At 43.8% G+C, this 18,194-nt stretch overlaps 1 protein-coding gene across 12 annotated transcripts in view; it reads right to left on the bottom strand.

Annotated features, from left to right (window-relative positions):
* The window catches only part of BAHCC1 (BAH domain and coiled-coil containing 1), a 126,107-nt gene that overhangs the window by 17,409 nt on the left and 90,504 nt on the right, over positions 1-18,194 (bottom strand). For 11 of the 12 annotated variants that reach the window (XM_034412764.3, XM_087887065.1, XM_034412763.3 and 8 more), the window contains 5 exons: positions 17,079-17,394; positions 14,952-15,635; positions 11,103-11,302; positions 8,784-8,920; positions 8,351-8,476 (listed from right to left, as the gene is read on the bottom strand). In XM_034412764.3, coding sequence (XP_034268655.2) covers positions 8,351-8,476; positions 8,784-8,920; positions 11,103-11,302; positions 14,952-15,635; positions 17,079-17,394 — 1,463 coding nt within the window. The remainder of the gene's footprint in view (positions 1-8,350; positions 8,477-8,783; positions 8,921-11,102; positions 11,303-14,951; positions 15,636-17,078; positions 17,395-18,194) is intronic. The other variant, XM_060688778.2, reaches the window with a different exon arrangement.

Genomic DNA, 18,194 nt, shown 5'->3' with positions numbered 1-18,194 from the left:
CTGAAGTTCCAGGTCAATTTAAAAGTTCAAGTCAGGTGATAAGATGTGTTCTGCTCCATGCCTCCAGAGAGCTTAGAGCAGTGATGGCTAACCTTTTTGCCGTTGCGTGCCAAAAGCAGGCGGAGTGGGGGCGATTGCGCGTGTGTGCCCACACCCATAATTCAATGCGCCCCATCCCCCCATGCATGCACGTGAACCCCCCGTTCTCCCCCCACTTTTGGCATGTGGGCCCAGTAGGCCCATTTTTTGCCCTCCCCAGGCTCCAGAGGCTTTCTAGGAGCCTGGGGAGGGCGAAAATGGCCTTCCCCCCCCCGGAGGCCCTCTGGAGGCCCGGAAACAGCCCGTTTCCCGACTTCCGTTGGGTCCGAAAGGTCTGAAAATCAGCTGGCCAGCCCGCACATGCGCTTGCGTGCCCACAGATATGGCTCCGTGTGCCACCTGTGGCACCTGTGCCATAGGTTCGCCATCACAGGCTTAGAGGAAGCGGCTGGGGGCCCACCAGTATTTGCGCCCTGTGATAGTTGCTTAATTCTGCTAACAATAGGACAAACTCTGGCCTTGATCCTCAGGAACTGAGTGTTTCTTTGTTGTAAACAATGGGAACACGGCTTACTGCAACAATATTCCCTTAAGGTTGTATGTAGAACAGTATATGAAGGGAATGGGTTGGCAGGTGTAACTTTTTATGGCCTGGTACCTTTCCCTTGATGCCGCTGTCTTAAGGCTTGGTATTCACAAAGGTTCTTACTTCTTCTGACTTTCAAACACAGAACTCGACCCCTCTTCCTCCCATCTCTCAAGAGCAAGAGGGCACAGCAGGAATGCGCTGCCAAAACATCTGGCTTCTATTGAATTTTACTGCTTCCTCAGGAAGCAGCCTGGATGAAGATGGATTTGTGATAGCCGTGAAAAAAAAAGTGAAAAAAAAAGGAGAACAAATTTCTCCCCACACATATAAGAATAGCCAGGGTTACTAAATAAAATGTGCACAGGCGCACATTTACTCCTTGCTTGATAAAAGACCCCACATGAGGCAGCTTGCCCATTTGTTTTTCAGAAAATTGGACATAAAAATTAGAGAGGGCATTTAAAAAAAAACACCATAAAAAGCGGAGAGCGTCGCACCTTGCTTTATCCCAACCCTTTCTAAAGTACAAATAGATTTCCAGGATTTTCTGTGGCATACGGAGACTCAAAACTAAACTGGACCACTGCTCTGCAATGGTAGGCCCTTACCAGAATGACTGGTAGATTAAACTATCTTTTGAGAAGGAATCAAAAGCACGTCCTCTGTATAGACAGGCATATGCAGACTCTCATGGAGAAGATGTTTCTAGGGGGACAGGCACAGAATGGTGAATTCTCTTGCTTAGAAGAGGCTAAACAGATCACGGAGCATTGAACAAACCCTCCTTTACATATTTCTCTGTGGGGGAGGAGGAGAATATGGCATAATTATTGTGTATCCCTCCCACATGTCCCGTGGCTGTTCTATGAGAGGGAGGAGACATTCCTAGACTTCTCATGCCTTCCAGCAACTTTCTGGCGGCTGCTTTTGCTGCAACTCATTACTTCGCTAGCTACAGAGGGGGCTCTGGGACAATCACTTCTTTCAGCTGGGCTGGGTCGCATTTTACGTGCAAAGAGATTGCCACAGGAACTGCAGGGCAGCGCTTGCTCAGACCTCTTAAGTCACAACAGCAGAAGTATTGCTGTATTTGGGGGAAGATGAATTTCCACCAAGGTGGTTGGAGAGGGTTCGGACACGAATAGTTATTAGTGCTTAGAGGAACCGAGATTGTAAAAGAAGCATTGGAATGTGTGTGCTGCTTTAGATATGCAGTCTGGTGTTGTGGATTTAAAATTTCCCCTAGTTCCATAGCACTGTAACCCATTAATTGATGAATAAGTAAATGATACTCATTGTGCTATTTATTTCCTTCTCTTTTTCTGAATACTATCCATTTTTTTTTCTACAGACAATGTGGTGGGAAAGAATTGTAGAGAATTCTGGAAAAATAAGGAGCAGAGTAGGATGCTGAAGGAAAGAACGACAGGATAGGCAGTTTCAGCAAAGAGAATTATTACTGTGAGAAACAGTAAGTTATCTCATCTTGACCACTGAAAGCCACGTCTTTTTTCTTAGGTTTATAGTGAACTTTTTTTCAGATATCACATATGATATGAGTAGGAAGTCAAAAAACCAATTGTTTCTCAGCATATATATTCCATGCCTATGTATACAGAGATAGACAGGAGCTTGAATCTGGTTTGGAGCACTGTGCATTAATGAAATGAAAAATTCTGCACTACAGAATCCAAAGATAGCAATCTACGTAAATCATGCAAATTGACCATGTTTGTGTGATAGTGTGTTGTATAATTTATTCAGGGATATTATTCTTTTACCTAGGTTTTTCTGGTTTTGATGGTCATAGAGAAGAGTGCAGAGCTATATAGCATCCTGAAATCCAGTTCCTATAATCACTGCAAATCTTGTTTCAAGGACTCACATGATTTCAAGTCTATCTTTGCCACTTTAAGTACCAGAAAGTTGTTTGCGTACGTGAAAACTCAAGATACAAAAAGTAAGATTTTGTCCTTCTGTGCTTTTACTGAGTCACAGCATACTCGAAGTTGTGTTCTTATTGGCAGCTGCCACATAGGCTCCTCATACGTGAAAAGGTCCAACCTTCTCATTACTAGTGCCTGCCTATGATTCCAGTTCCAAACTCTTTCTCTTTCTTCAGGGTCATTGTGTAGCCAGATCAGACTGGCTTGGTGGGATGAGATGGGAGTAAGATTAATCCCATCTGGAACACTGAAAGGCAAATGAAAGGATATGTGGGCTTGATACTGAGAGAAAGAAAAAAAACAACCTCTGGCAACAACAGCTGATTGTACTAAGTTGCAATCAGACCAGATAAGAAAGGGGAAGCAAAACGCGGTAGCTACTCCCAATGACAACAATTACAAGGAATTAATTTGGAACTTATGTGGGCTGAGTCACCTTCTGACATCTACTTAAATGACTGACTTCACATTACTTTGGCATTGCTCTCATAGGTGTCCTCCTGGCAGAGTAAATAGGAAGTGAATTAGCACTCTGAAGGCTTTGTCCCAGCTGCTATGGCTGGCCGGTTGCCCATTCTGATTTCCAATCCTCCTCAACCCTAATTGCGCCACTCTAGCACCCAGGCTCCTAGGGAGCAGCCTCTTTGTTTGCTCCACCCTGAGAATGCAGCCCAGGATTTGAAGCTGTACAAGCCCCATCTTCCCAAAGCAGCCTCTATTCAGGCTCCTCTCTTGGGCCTTCACCCTGTACCCTCAACCTTTTGGCCTAGTCTTGACCCCGGAGCTGGTGCCAAATTCCAATTTGGCAGCCGTAGCAGGAAAGGAAGGAGGGAATTCCCTGGTTAAGCAGATGGAAAGGGAAGGAACGGAGCACCCCAAGGGCCATGGATGGGAAAGAAAAATGGGCTTCTTAGGAACAGCAAGCAAGTCCAGGCTACCCATAATGCCAAACCCCCCCAGCCTTTGCACTTCAGCCTACTCTAAAGTTGGGAATTACCATGGCTCAAGGCCACAGCTCTGTTCTGGGGAGTGGCTGGAGAGAGGCAAGCTTGGCAGATATCATTGCCTAGCGTGGGAAGTTCAAGAAACAGGAATGTTCTCGATAGGAAGGAAGCCAAGGGACTGGGCTTGCAGCTGCTCTGGAAACATGTGTTGCTTCAGTGAGGCCAGAAGCCTCCACCTGACATAGGGTAGGGATGCCATGTGGCTAGGAGCCCTGCCTTGGCACTTGATCAAGGAATCCTATGCCATAGCTGTTTGCTCGGGCAGGTTTACAGGGCAGACATACAAATGTGCAAATGTAAAAGAGCAAAACAGGAAGCGGAGAGGATTACCACTCAGGTGAAGATTTAAGTCTCAAAGTGGTATACGTATGCCAATTGTTTTCTAGGAGCTATATAATTAAGGGACTTTTCTGTGATCTCTGACAAAGGGTCAGCTTGACAAGTGCCCACATGTGAGCATTCAGAGAAATGGCTGCATGAATGTGCACTTGCTTTACTGCCTTCTGGAATGGCATCTTTTGTCCCGAACCTATTTTGGAACATCAAAAAAAGCATCAAATGCTTAAAGCTCAGAGACGTTTGAAAAGAACAGAGGAGGTGATACCTCAGACAGGCATAATCTCACTTGCAATTAATGCATGCAAAATAATCCGTAACTGCAAAGCTTAGAAATTTGGAGTAGAGGGGAAATTAGAAATAATATGAAAATACTTCTAGGAGTTGTAGCAAACTAGGATCAGGTACAGAAAATAATTTGTCAGAAAAGCTGGCAGAGCAGCTATTGGCCATATTAGACTGTGTGATTTTTCTCTTTTTCATTATTATTGACCAATCATATTTTAGCCCATTTTTTAAATTTTCAGAAAATTTGACTGGAGACCACAGCAATGTACATACAACATGTAATCCTATGCCCATCAGATGAATTTGACTATACTTCCCAGACAGGAGTTCAACCTTAAGGCTCATCTACATATCCCATTTTCCCAGATGCAAAAATACCTCGCTAACTGTTGGCGGAGGATACTTTTATGTAGACTTAGAATTTTAGATTTAAGAGGTTTTTTTAATCCCATCTTTTTTATTTTTATAAATAACTCAAGGCAGTGAACATGCCTAATACTCCTTCCTTCTCCTATTTGGTCCACAACAACCACTCCCTGAAGTGAGTTGGGCTGAGAGAGAGTGACTGGCCTAAAGTCACCCAGCTGGCTTCATGCCTAAAATGGGATTGGAATTGAAGTCTCCTCTTTTTTATGTGCATGTGCCTTCTTCTCAATCCTTCCCCAGTCCACCCCAAAGACAAATACAGTTTTTCCTCCTCTTTCAGCTCTCCTTCCAAACTTACTTTTTCCACATCTGCCAGTGCAAGTCATGCCAAGCGGTCAGCAAGCTGTGAACTGTTAGGACTCTTCCTACTATCAAACAGCAATCTCTCCACTTCCCTTGCCAGCTCACAGATGGCAGGCAGGCAAAGCAGGAAGAGAAGGAGGGAATGCAGGTGTTTTTGGAGGTGCCAATTCTCCTGGCATGAGAAAGATTCACTTATCCTCACACAAGAGAGAAGAGGAGGAAGTGAGTTGTCTACTATCAGCTACTGTAAGAAGAGATCGGACAGCCATTTGTCTGGAATAGTAGAGTCTCCTCCTTGGGCAGGGGGTTGGACTAGAAGGCCTCCATGGTCCCTTCCAACTCTGTTATTCTGTATTCAGTTCTCCAAACTTTGCGGGATCACGAAATCACAGCAAAGAAACTGTTCTCCCTCACAACTTTTCACTTAATCCCGTTGCCCTGCCTCCTGGTGCCAAAAAGACATGCTCCCACCAAGGAAAGTCTGCTTTACCACAGAGATATCCCCTGCAGAATCACTTCCTCTTACACCTGCCCTGCCCTGCTGCATAGCTTAGAGCCACAGTCCCAAAAGTGTGGAGAGTCGTGTTTTAACCAAATGTCCAGTGGCCTTTTGGAAGTTTGTTAAACAGACATTGTTTCGATGTTCCCAGTGCTCTACCATGACACTGGTTAAAATGATCCTTTTGTAGCTTCAACTCTGCAGGGCCAAGCTCTCCAGAGGGGTTATTGGCTGTAGCCCATGGATGTTCTGTTCTACGATTCAGCAGCTCCTCTCTGCTATTTCAGTACTACAGTGGTGAATGGGAGGGGAGGGGCACATTTTAAACATGGTGTGCAGCGATACCTTTGAAGGCAAAGGGGAAAGCAGAGCTGTTATCCCAAGCACTGGGAGTAGCTGCTTTGTCACCTGCCAAGATAAGGATGATAGGAGGAGAAGTTCCACTTCTGTCCTTCTTACCCCCACTAGAACTCCCACCGATGACATTTTATGGAAGACAGAAAGAGGGATAGGCCTCTCTTCTCCAACACGGCTTTTCTCACCACGAACAAAAGGAGAAGTATGGATAGATATGATGAAAGTGGGGGAAAGTTTCAGGAAATAATGGGTTATTTGGTGTCAATCCCACCCATGGGATCAGAGAACAGACATCACAGGTCTTCTACAATGAATAACTGGCATTAATGGACATTGAGGTAGTCCTCGTTTAGCAACTGCAATGGGGGCCGGAAACTCGGTTGTCACAATGTTATCATTTTACTTCAGCTTTCTTTTGTCTTACAGACCTATGAAGGGCCTAAGTGTGAAGAAGGTTGTAAAGTTAGTTCTTCATCACCATCGTAACTGCAAATGGTCACTAAGCGAGGCAGCTGTTAAATGAGTACTAGCTACAGTCCACATAATCACACCTCATATCTCTCATGTGGACGCAACCCCCTATTTCCCCTTCATTGCTGAGGCAGAATTGGGTCCAAATGTGGTCAGCATTTCTTACAACCAGCATATTTTTGTGTTGGCTCCCATCCTAGATAACAGCACTTTAGTGCCGCTATGCTACACAGCGCTTGGAATGCTGTTCTGGAATCGCAGAATCCCCTCTTTCAGCTTTTGAAAATTTGCTGGCAAATCCATCCGGATGGGATGATTTTTGGACTCGTACGAAAGTGGGGTTAAAATGTAAAGGAAGTGAAGCTTAGGGGAACCAAAGCTGGGATCGTCTTCCCAATAAGCTAAGAATGGATTTCCTTTTATATTTAATTTGCATGAATCCGCACAGCTTTTCAAGGTTTGGAGCGAGAACGGGGATTCTCCTACTCCCCCAACCCCACCCCCGGGATAAATCTACATAAAGGGCCGGGGTGGAGAGGAATGGGAGAAGGCAAGCAAGTTCTCTAGTGAGTCCTGGAAGGTTTCCATGAGCCATATGGTGGAGCCATGTTGCAACCCAAAGCCAACACTAACTGCTTTTTTTCCCCCTGTAACCTTCACTACATTTGCTAATGTTTTGTGACATAAAACCTAGAGATTAATTTTTTTCTTCTGTCTTAATTGAAGGAACCATTTAGTACAGATTTAACTATTATTACCAAATCATCAGGATTGATGCAGCGCACACACGCGTGCTCCAATCATGTTTGGACTAGCTTGGAGGATTTATGCAAATGGGCCTGCCGGGAGAGGCAATTTGTAGCAGAGAAGGACAATTATACAGGGCCCGTGAGTGCGGGAATGACTGTGCCGGGCGGCTAATGGATAATCATAAAGCGCCAGCAGCAATGAACACCACTGCAGCGTGACCAATGACTTTATACAGCACAGATAAAGAGGCTTTTATGCAACACTGCCTTCCTTTTCAAAGAGGGGCAATTCTTCCCCCAGAGCAGTGCAGGAGGCAAGATAGACAGGAGGCAGGGGAGCACAGAGGAACAGGCATCTCTTTAGCCCTCTTATTCTTCCAGATCTCGATGACCACTAGGATGGGTAAGGCCTTGGCCGTGCTGAGTGCTAAAGTGCGGGTGAAGGCAACAGGAATAGCCAAAAAACAACAAGCAACACTTTGATCACAACATATTCACTGAACATCAACACCGCTTTTTCTCATGCCTCTTCCCAGTGTGGTCTGTAATTATTACGCTACAAACAGAGAGATCTGGGAGGAAGAGTCCGCTTTTTATAGTGTAGAAATACAAGAAAGCAGTATAAAGAAACACTGACACTATACAGCTGTTTGATGTAAAAAAATAGGGAAAGAAAGAAAGAGAGGAAGGAAGGAAGGGAGGGAGGGAGGGAGGGAAGGAAGGAAGGAAGGAAGGAAGGAAGGAAGGAAGGAAGGAAGGAAGGGAAAGGCTTCATTATGTGAAATTTCCCTTTACACATATATGCTTCCCCAAAATCTAATTACAGATCCCCAGTGACAGATGTACACAAATGCAAACAGACTAACACATTTATACCATCCAGCCTGATAAATATATACAGAGCATAACACCTGTAAAGTGGATGAAGAGCAAATTTCTAAAAGGAAAATGAAGGCTAGAGATGGGTAGCTAAAACCTTTCCTATCACGGCCCCTTTATTGTTGATGCCCCTCTTTCCAGCTAATAATTCCAGATTTTTTTGGGGGGGTGAGGAGGAGGAATCCCATGGTATTAGGATGAAGGGGAGGAGGCAATGGTGAGGACAGCATTTGCTGCGGGGAAAAGTTCCACCTTTCTCCCATCCTGCTAATGGCCTGATAGTCCCATCTATCCTTGCAGAAACGCACACAGCAGCACTTCCATTCATTATAACAGCCACACGGACAGACCCTTCTTAAGAGCATCCACTGGGTCCCTCAAGCTTTTAAACAGAAGGCAATGTTGTACACATTTAGAGTGCTTTCCCCAACCCCAAGCACCATAAGTCATGCTAGATCACTCACTTGACCTTCCTGCTGTCACTCTTGCCCATCGAACCCTGTCGCAATGAACTGAGTGTGCTGGAGTGCTTGCGTTTCCTAGGTCGCCCCGGTCCCCGTCGAGCTGGACTCCGGGAACTCTCCTCTCGCCTACAGGTAATAACCATATTAAACACAGAACAAAAGGGCAGGAATGGCCCTGCTCCCATATACTGAGGGTCTCTTTGGATGTGGGCACCAGTCTAGTTTAGGACAGGCAAGGCCTTTGACCAAGGGGGTCATTTGGCCTCCAGATGTTACGGTAAACAGATCAACCTGTAGATTCAAAGTTATTTTACCCCCTTACCACTGACATTATTCCTGGTGCTGTTTTGCTTTACCCACCTTCCTTCTGGCAAGTGGGTCAGGTACTTATCCTAGAAACCTGTAGTGAAAACTGAAGAAATCAGACACTCACTCATGGTCATGCCGCCTCTGCAGTTTGGCCAATTCCCGCTGTTTCTCTTTGTAGCGTCGCTGCAGTTCTGCTAGGCGCATGCGCATCTCCACTTCCTGTGTATCCAAATTCTCAATAGCTGCTTTGAGAGGGCAAACCTTTAGGGAGAGAGAAAAGGCCATCTTAGCCACAGAGGGAAGCAAGAGGTGACAGGGTGCATAGCATGTTTTATTCATGCTTTTACTCCTGGTAGTTTATATGCCCCGAGACTTATTTGCACTCTTAAACTGAACAGATTTAGAAGGCCAGTTGGTTCTACTTATGTACTTGCAGGATGACCTTTAAGGGACTACTCTTGGGATCTTCACTCATGTTCAAGTGGGAGCCATTTTGGCCACCCAACATCTTCAACAGCTAAGAAATGTAATTAAGACAAATTAATTTACTTTACTTTATTTTGAATTTATATACCGCCCTACTCCCGAAGGACTCAGGGCGGTGAACAGCCAAAAGATAAAACAGACATAATACAAAATTTAAAAACAATGTAAAAGCACATTAAATAATTTGGCCCAAACAATTTAAAACACCCCTATTGGAGGGAATTTCTGGAATTCAAAACAAAATTATAACAAGAATGCTTCCTGTTGAAATGTCTTCTTCCTCTTTTCCTTCCTATAGTTGATCAACTTTGATAGTGATTTATCTCCTTGCTGCACACACTGAACATATAGAGATCTTTCCCAGTCTCTTAGTTGACATTCTTGTTATTTAGGAACTCAAGCAGACAAAGAGCCTTAAATCCACACAATACTGCTGAACTGTATTGAGTTCTCAGACTGCAAGTGGTCCTCGATTTATAACCTGGTCACTTTATGATGGGCCATCAAAAGCTATTTATGACCTGTTTCAAAGTTACGATGGGCACAAACCATAACCCCACCACCCACAGTCACACAATCACGTTTTGGGCACTTGGCAATTGACTTACTTGTATGAGAGTCTGCACCATTTTTTGCAAATTTTTTTAACCAGTTTCTAGTGTATGCTTCTGGTTTCTGGCAAAAAACTCCCATCAGGGGAAACTGATTTGGTTAGTAACTGCAGCATTCACCTAACAACTGCGGTGTTTGCATAACAATTACCACAAAAAATGTAAAAAAAGTCAGATCCGCTCACATGATGCCTCAAGTTACAACCACAACAATTTATGACCGTAATTCAGAGCTCAATTACTGTCGTAACTCAAGGACTATCTGATTCTGTACCCAATTAGAAGCCTAACATTCTAGCCTCCATACACTCTACCAGCCAACCTTCCCTATGAATATGATTATTAAAATTGGAGAGGCTGATACAGCAAAAGCTATCCTGTGAAGTTGATTAAAGCAAGCCTTAATAATTGTCCCCTAATCAAACAAACAAATATACAAAAGTGGGAATAAAAAATGCACTCCAATGTTTCAAAATCTTCTAGAGTTTTGCTTGTAGAATACATGTAGTCCTTGACTTACAACCACAACTGAGCCCAAAATTTCTATTGTTAACTGAGACACTTGTTAAGTGAGTTTTGCCCCCCTTTTTTTTTGCCCTTGCTTGCCACAGTTGTTAAATGAATCACTGCAGTTGTTATGTTAGTAACAAGACTGTTAAGTGAATCTGGCTTCCCCATTTACTTTGCTTGTCAGAAGGTTACAAAAGGTGATCATGTGAATCTGGGACACTGCAACCATCCTTAATATGAGTCAGTTGCCAAGCATTTGAATTTTGATCAGGTGACCACAGGGATGCTGCAATGGCCATAAGTTTGAAGTCACTTAATTCAGTGCCCTTGTAACTTTGAACAGTCACTAAATGAACTGTTGTAAGTTGAAGACTACCTGTACAGCAGCCTTGCCCGATTCTGTTATCTCATGCAGAGGTATCCAGAGCAAGCCACGTTTTTGTTAGAACGATTAAACATGCATTTCGGTGTCACACAAGCTCCACCTCTCGCAGATGACTATAATGAATGCATAAAAGGGGAAGGATTTGCATTGTGACACCATAATGAAAGTTTCACTGTTTCCTCACGCTACCCCTCCCAAAAATGAGTCTTAAGGGACAAAAGACTAGCCCTCAAAACACGAACAATTTACCACAGAAGTCTCCATTATTACCTGTGAAAGTTGAGATAGTTCTTCAAATGAGAGAGGTGCATATTTTTGTCGTCTGTGGCAGCACAGACCATGTGGCCCAGAAACGCACCACAAAATTATGTCAGCCCACAAAAATGGAATGTTAGCAGGTAATCTTTTAGTCCATCAGCTCTGTCATTCATTTTGAACACAAGAAACTTACAGGCTTGGTTTTAGGGGTCCAGATGTATTTCCGCCGGGAGACCCGCATGCGAGGGCGCAGATTCACACATGGTGCGGCATCTGCCAGACTGAGAAGGTCAGGTGGGCTGCTCTCGAAGCCAGTGGCTTCCACAAGAGCCCAGGCAGCAGCAAGAGTGGCTAGACTTTGCAAATTGAAGGCTGCCAAGTCTTCATCCAGCACTGTGAAAAACAAAAAGATACAATCGGAGACGATCAATTCTCATTCATAGAACAGGTTATTAATAAGTGATGAGCTTACATTTCCCACCTAGGGCTCTCAATCTTGTCACATCAAAGGAGCCGTCACTTTCAGAGCTTCCAGACTAAATTTGCCTTCTTGGCATGCTCCTACCTGCCTCCTCTATCTATCGTACGGGGTTAGTTAGTTATGGCCCCTTTTGCTGCTTAGCAAATCTTAGGAGAGCCCAAAGATGGGCTGCAGCACAAGTCCAAAAGCTCAGAAGACTGGTGACTGACCCAGATTGGATCCCGCAATATTATCCTGGACCACATATTTCATTTGTAGGAAGGAAAAAGGCAGAAATAGCAGAGGAAAAACTGAGAAGGATTGCAAACAAAAAGGCCCCATAGTAAAGAGGACACTTAAAATATTTCAACTGCAGGATAAATACTTCATCTTGTAACATCTCTGAATTCATATGCCACCCCTAGTGACTGGATGAAGGTATGTGTCTTGGGCTTCTATGCATATTTGGTGGCATCTCACAATCTACCCCGTCTCTTGAAAAGACCCTGTCTTTCCTCTTCCCAGACACACCACGCTGCTATCCCCCCTCTGTTATGAAGGGCTGAAAGAGAGCCAGGACGTAGAAAAAGTTGGCTTGCAACATTTAGAAAAGCAGAAAGCTCTTCCCAGACCATTGTTTAAAACCAGGTCCTTGTTCGTATTTCTTTGCGGAAGACATCCGAAGTCCCTTCACACAGAGGGAAAGTTTTTAGGATGTCACCTGCCCAAGCAGGAGACCTGAGAAGCCCATTTGGGACAGCAAGAGAAGTTATCATTGCCAGAATTTAAGGAAAAAAGGGCCTATTGGAAATAGCCTCAGAAGTAGAAGACGTGTTCAGGAAGGAGGGAAACAGTTGCTCAAATAGGGAGAGCTGAGGGGGCCAGCCTCTGCATGAAGATATACAAGCGGAAAAAGGGTAACCATGGACATTTAAAAAAACAAGCAAACACCCTGCAGTATGCATGTGTGGGTGTACCTCTTTAAGGACTCATGCATTCATACACCTCTCCCTCATGGGCTGTTGCTCTTTGTATACAAGTGCATCTGCTTGTGAAAGTGCCCGCGCACACGTATGAGAAGGCACATAGGGGAGCCCTTGTATGCGGTTTCCGTTCCACTGTGGGCAAGAACGGTTTTGGTGTGTGAGCAATAACCGTTGGTGTACAGATGAAAAGCACAGACGTCGCTTAGCCACAGGGGATGATAACCATCTGCATATGTGGGTTGGTGTAAACCTCGCCACTGGGTAGGCAGGAAGTGGGAGGCTTGAAACAGCAGCAGAAAGGTGTAGGGACAAAAAAGAAGGACTTTCACTACTCAAATGATATTGGATGGTTGTGATTATTATTAGCTTTAGCAAAGAGGCCATTATTATTCATAAGCAGGGAATGTGAGATACTTCTCGAGAATTAAGACGTTCTGAAAACAGGAGACATCAAAGTAAATCTGGTAACAGACCAGTCAAATATGCTGTTCCCCAGCTTTCCAAGCATGCAAGGCCTCATAGTAATAGGCCAGTCTAGGATGCTTATAATAAGCAAGCCCCATCCCAAATTAATTCGCAATTCAAAATCCAACAGGGAAACTGGTCCCACCACACAACTCTATTGCTTTCTACACACAGTATGCAGTAATGAAGTCCAAGGCTCTTGCTTTCCAAGCTTTCAAAATTAAGAGGCATAGTGATCATCAGCAAGGCCCAAGCAAGTGCAACAATTCTAATACCTACCCTGATTTCATCTGGTTGTTGGGCAATCCTCCAAATTTGGCCTCTGAGTGGGAATTTACTATATTCCCTAGTGCTAGGCTTAAGTAGCCTGATGGACACTTCTCTCCTGGCTGGTGAACATTTTGAAAGGTGCATGATTCCCTCTATTGATTTGTGAGACTTTCAAAGTTGTACGCATTTCAAAAAGTCTGTACTGCCGTTAACATGGTATGTCTACTCTAAAACAATGACCTACATGAGATTATGTACCATTTTTGTTTACATGCAGCAATTCACAACTTTCAATCATTCATAATACCAGAGGTTATGCAAATGCTGGCTTGTAGCAATAGCACTTGGACTTATATACTGCTTCATAGTGCTTTTACAGCCCTCTCTAAGCAGTTTACAGTGTCAGCATATTGCCCCCAACAATCTGGGTCCTCATTTTACCCACCTCTGAAGGATGGAAGGCTGAGTCAACCTTGAGCCTGATGAGATTCAAACTGCCAAATTGCAGGCAGCCGGCAGTCAGCAGAACTAGCCTGCAGAACTGCACTCTAACCACTGTGCCACCTCAGCTCTAGTAAACCCAGCTGTGCTCAAAAGTCAGAGTGGGATAATAGCATATCAGCATGCAGGGTTCTAAGGTAAAATACAGTTCATCTGAGGAAAGAAGCAGAAGGCATTGAAGAGGAATAGTTTAGCTCATGTCTGAATAGTTCACTTTATCTCCTAACCAATCTGGGACCTGGTCATGATTAGGATAGATAAGACACAATTTTTGGTCTATTTTTCTAAAAGAGAAAGAGGGGATTCCTTTCTAACCAGTTGTGTAGGGCGGCATATAAATCGAACCAATAAATAAATAAATAAATAAATTATTGGAAGGGATTGATAAAAAAGTAAAAGGAAGGAATATAAAGTTGGTTCAAAGTTAAAATAGATATCATAGACATGACCAGGATTGAACAAGGCCTTAAAGGATTTATTTATAGAAAAGAGATGAGATATGGGAAGAAGAGATTGCTTGCTATATTTTAAGAGGTAATAAATTACTAAAATTGTTTATATTTGTGATGAAAAGAAAAATCGTTTTATCTATTTATTTTCTTTACTGTATTTTTATATTTCTAATATTTTTCTTTCTTTTCTATTTTTTTTATTCTTTTTATTTTTTACATTTTGTTTGTATTGGTTTGCGTTTTCAATTATAATTTTTAATAAAATTATTATTTTACAAAAAGGACTAGGTGTCCCTTGGGATCTCCCTCCTACTGTACAACTCTGGATGGGACTATTTGAGTGACACTTGATGGGAAGGGAGAACTTACATCATGCTTGGGAATCTGGCATTTGATTAGCAGCTGTTCCATGAAACACTGAAAAGCTAATGGAAAGAAATAGGGGAATAGGCCCTAGCATGTGTGCAAAAACATCTATTATACATCCCAAGAGGACAAGCATGGACATCTTTTTTTCCAAGGTCTGGGAAAAGATTCTAGAATTTCTAGTCCTGGTCCCTAGATAATCCTCACATCATGAGCAAATGTTCAGCTTCCAGTTCATTGTCATACCTTCATAAGTATTCCTTTATCAATTCCCTGCTGGCTAGTCAGGAGGCAGGATTAGGATATGGGAAAAGGGAACTTCTCATTCCATTGCTGACATCTGATATTTGGCTCTGCCTTTGCCTTAGATGGGAAGTGCCTTTTTTTTTTTTTTTTACAAGTTGCCCTCATGAGCTGAAGAAACCAGCAATTTTCAGATACCAATAAAAATAGGTGCCAAGAAAGAAGCGAATGCCCATTTTTTTCCACCTCCCTGCTCTGAGGTGGAGGGAAGGAATCAGAATGATCTGTTGTTTCCCTACCTGAATCACAGTGCCGCTGACAGAGTTCCAGTTCAGCCAGCTCACTGAGCAGGGCAATGCCAGGAATCCCTGAGCTGGACGAAGAGGACAAGGGAAGGGAAGCTGCAGAAGATGGGGATTCCAGGTCTGGGAGTTCACCCAAGTTGATGCTGGCAGCAATAAGGGCATCCAGGCCATATGGTGCTACCTGTACATCAGTCTGTGTTGATGGATCATCGGGTAAGACAACATTACTCTCAGCTTCCTGACAGTCAACTTCCAATGCTGCAACAGGACTCTCTTCCGTAGTTATTACTTCAGGGGAAGGTCCTGGCGTGGCAGCATCTGAGCTAGGGTCCTCCTGATGTTCTTTTTGGGTAGAATCCAAGTCATCTGAGCTATCCCTGACCAGCAGGGAGCAATTTGGGGTATCCTTAATCGTTTCAGTGGAGCTTGGTCTCTGGGGATGGACAAGTAGATGTGGAGGGTGAGCATGGGTGGGTTCCACTTCAGAGTCCCCAGTCCCACTGGGTGGGCTAGCTTCTGCCTCGCAGCGTGGCTCCTGCTCTGGTGGAAAGGTGCGTGACTGTTCAGGCTCAGCTGCTGTAGAAACAGTTTGCATAGTGTCAGGATCAGCTGGGTCCCGGGGAAATGGTGATGCATAGCCCAGACCAGCCACAGGATAAGTATAACCAGGAGGAAGATCTACAAAGAGAAGAAGAGTCCCAGAGTAAAGCATGGCAGGGGACTAGCTGACTATCTCTCCAAATCCATAGCAAGTATTAATAGTCTCAAATACAGCCGCCACAATCAGCAATACCACTTGACAATATTCATTTTTCTCTACGGACTGTATGAAAAATTCTATTTGTACTAAATTGCTCAAATTCGCATGATATATTCTGCAGAATTGTCTCAAAAAGAAAAGAAAAAAAAATGAAATGAAATGAAATGAAATGCCGAGATTGCGGGAGATTCATTTTGAGGAAGGAAAATCCAACATCAAGATTCTGAGGTCCTGATTGTGGACAATGGAAATACTACATAAGTCCCTTTGATTTCTGAGCTTACAATATATACAATATAGGCAGCCTATGTATCCATAATACAATCATCCTCACTGCTGCGGCTCATGATCAGCTATGGTATAATTTAAACACACTGCTGCTTCCTTACACTCAACAGTAACAGGAAAACTACATGGAAGAGCAATCTTCCATGTGTAAAAATCCTTGTTCCCTTGCTAGTAATTATTAGTAGGTGAAGTGTACTTTGGTTCCAACTACCTTTGAAAGGTTCCATCTCCAGATTCGAAGACTTTTAACATAGTTGTCCAACCCCAAAAAGCTTCCTGTTTTCACTTCGTTTGTCAAGCACCTCTCTATAACCACAAGAGTTTGTATCTGTCCTATTATAACAAGCTGAAACAAGACAGTGCTATAAAAAATTATTGATCAGTGAGCCATCCTTTGTGCCTTCCAGAATCTTTACTAGCAAGTCATCCTTTCTTCAGTGTGCTCTTAATTGAATTTAAACTGTTGGATTACAGAACTATACCAAATGTTTGCTAGATCCTTTTTATTATCATTATATACAGAGCAACGTGAAATCATGCAGCTGCCAGTTCTTTGGATGGTGTTGGTCTTCATATGCATCAACTTCTTCCCAAGAATCTAGGATGTCATAATGTATTGGCATAGTATACAGTATCTGCAGATCCAAGCAGTGTGGCCTTGTACTTGTCGTTGGTTGCACAGTCACCCAGAGGTTTAGCCTGGATTTAGCATTTGTGTCCACCTATCAATTGTACCCAGTGTAGAAGTTGTCATTTAATAATACCAAAGGTATTGCCTCAGGATGTAAGCTGTTCCAAGGAGAGCTGCCTTTTGCAATTGACTGCTGACGATTTGGTCCATGCCAATGGTGCTCCAGTGGTGCTCCAGATGTTTATTATGATTATGATTAATTTATGGGCCACCCACATTCAATGGACTTTGGGTGACATACCAATGTAGAAAAAAAAAACATACAAACAGCTAAACCTTTCAACAGACAGCCTAGGTTAAAATAACCCAACAGACCGCAAAGCCAAGAAAAGAGAGGCCATTTCTCATCCCAGTTCTCAGCCTGCTATGAATGAATCTTTACCTGGTTCCAGTGATTTAGGATAGTCCTGGGCTGGCCGCCCTTCAGGCTGCTTATCCACAGCTTCAGGACCCGTAGAATTCTGGGAGGGTACTGGACTTACAGCAGGGGAGCGTGGGACCACAGCAGGGCAGACAGGTAAAGTGCAGGGACCAGGGCATTTGGGTGGATGGCAGCATGACGAGAGCTTGACTGAGCAGGCAGCTGCTGGGGACAGGCCCTTCGGGGGAGCGTTTAAGGCAACTGCTTTGTGAGATGGTTTGAGTGGCTTTTCAGGACCTGGCAACTCCAGCTCTGGTGGGGGCTCTTCTAGCTTCCGCTATTAAGTAGGCGAGGGAAGAGAAAGAGATGGATAGTCAATAAGTACATCAATCCCACATAAATAATGACACAGGCAGCAATAAGCTCAATAGTCGGTACTATTAGTGTGCATGTCTTAAGACTTCCATGTGGTTCCAACAACCTATAAATTAAGGATTGACTCGTGGAGCATGTCACTGTGTACCCTTACACAACACCACAGCTGGTATCATAGCCAATGTGCAATCCTATCCTTAGGCTGACTCGGTGGTCTTCTGGAGATTGTATCCCTCCAGAGCAAAAACAGGAAGAAGAATAAGAAGAAGAAGAAGAATTTTATTTCTATACCGCCCTTCTCCCGAAGGACTCAGGGCGGTGTACAGCCTATTAAAAGCACAAGACAAACATCAATTAAAATAATTTAAAATTATTAAATAATTCGGCTCAATTTAAAACCCCCGAAATTTAAAACACCCAATTTAAAATTATTATGTTGATAGCCCGGCCTGGCGGAACAACAGGGTCTTGAGTGCACAGCGAAATGCCCGGAGGTCGGAGATCTTACGCACTTCCGGGGGCAGTTCATTCCACAGGGCTGGGGCTCCCACAGAGAAGGCCCTCCCCCAGCTGGCATAACTTGGCCAATGGCACCCTGAGGAGACCCTCTCTGTGGGAGCGAACTGACCAGTGGGAGGCTATTGGTGGTCGGTCTCGAAGGTACCCGGGTCCTATGCCAAGAACAATTTCAATGTGCTCAACAGGGAATCAGAAATATTTGAGAGGATGGCTAGCTTATGTTTTCTACTCTTCTGTCTTGGA

This window comes from Pantherophis guttatus, chromosome 2, assembly GCF_059756535.1.
Source record: "Pantherophis guttatus breed Tessera chromosome 2, ASM5975653v1, whole genome shotgun sequence".
Taxonomy (NCBI): domain Eukaryota; kingdom Metazoa; phylum Chordata; class Lepidosauria; order Squamata; family Colubridae; genus Pantherophis; species Pantherophis guttatus.
Note: the sequence above shows the minus strand (reverse complement) of the source record. Positions and strands in the feature narration are given on the sequence as shown.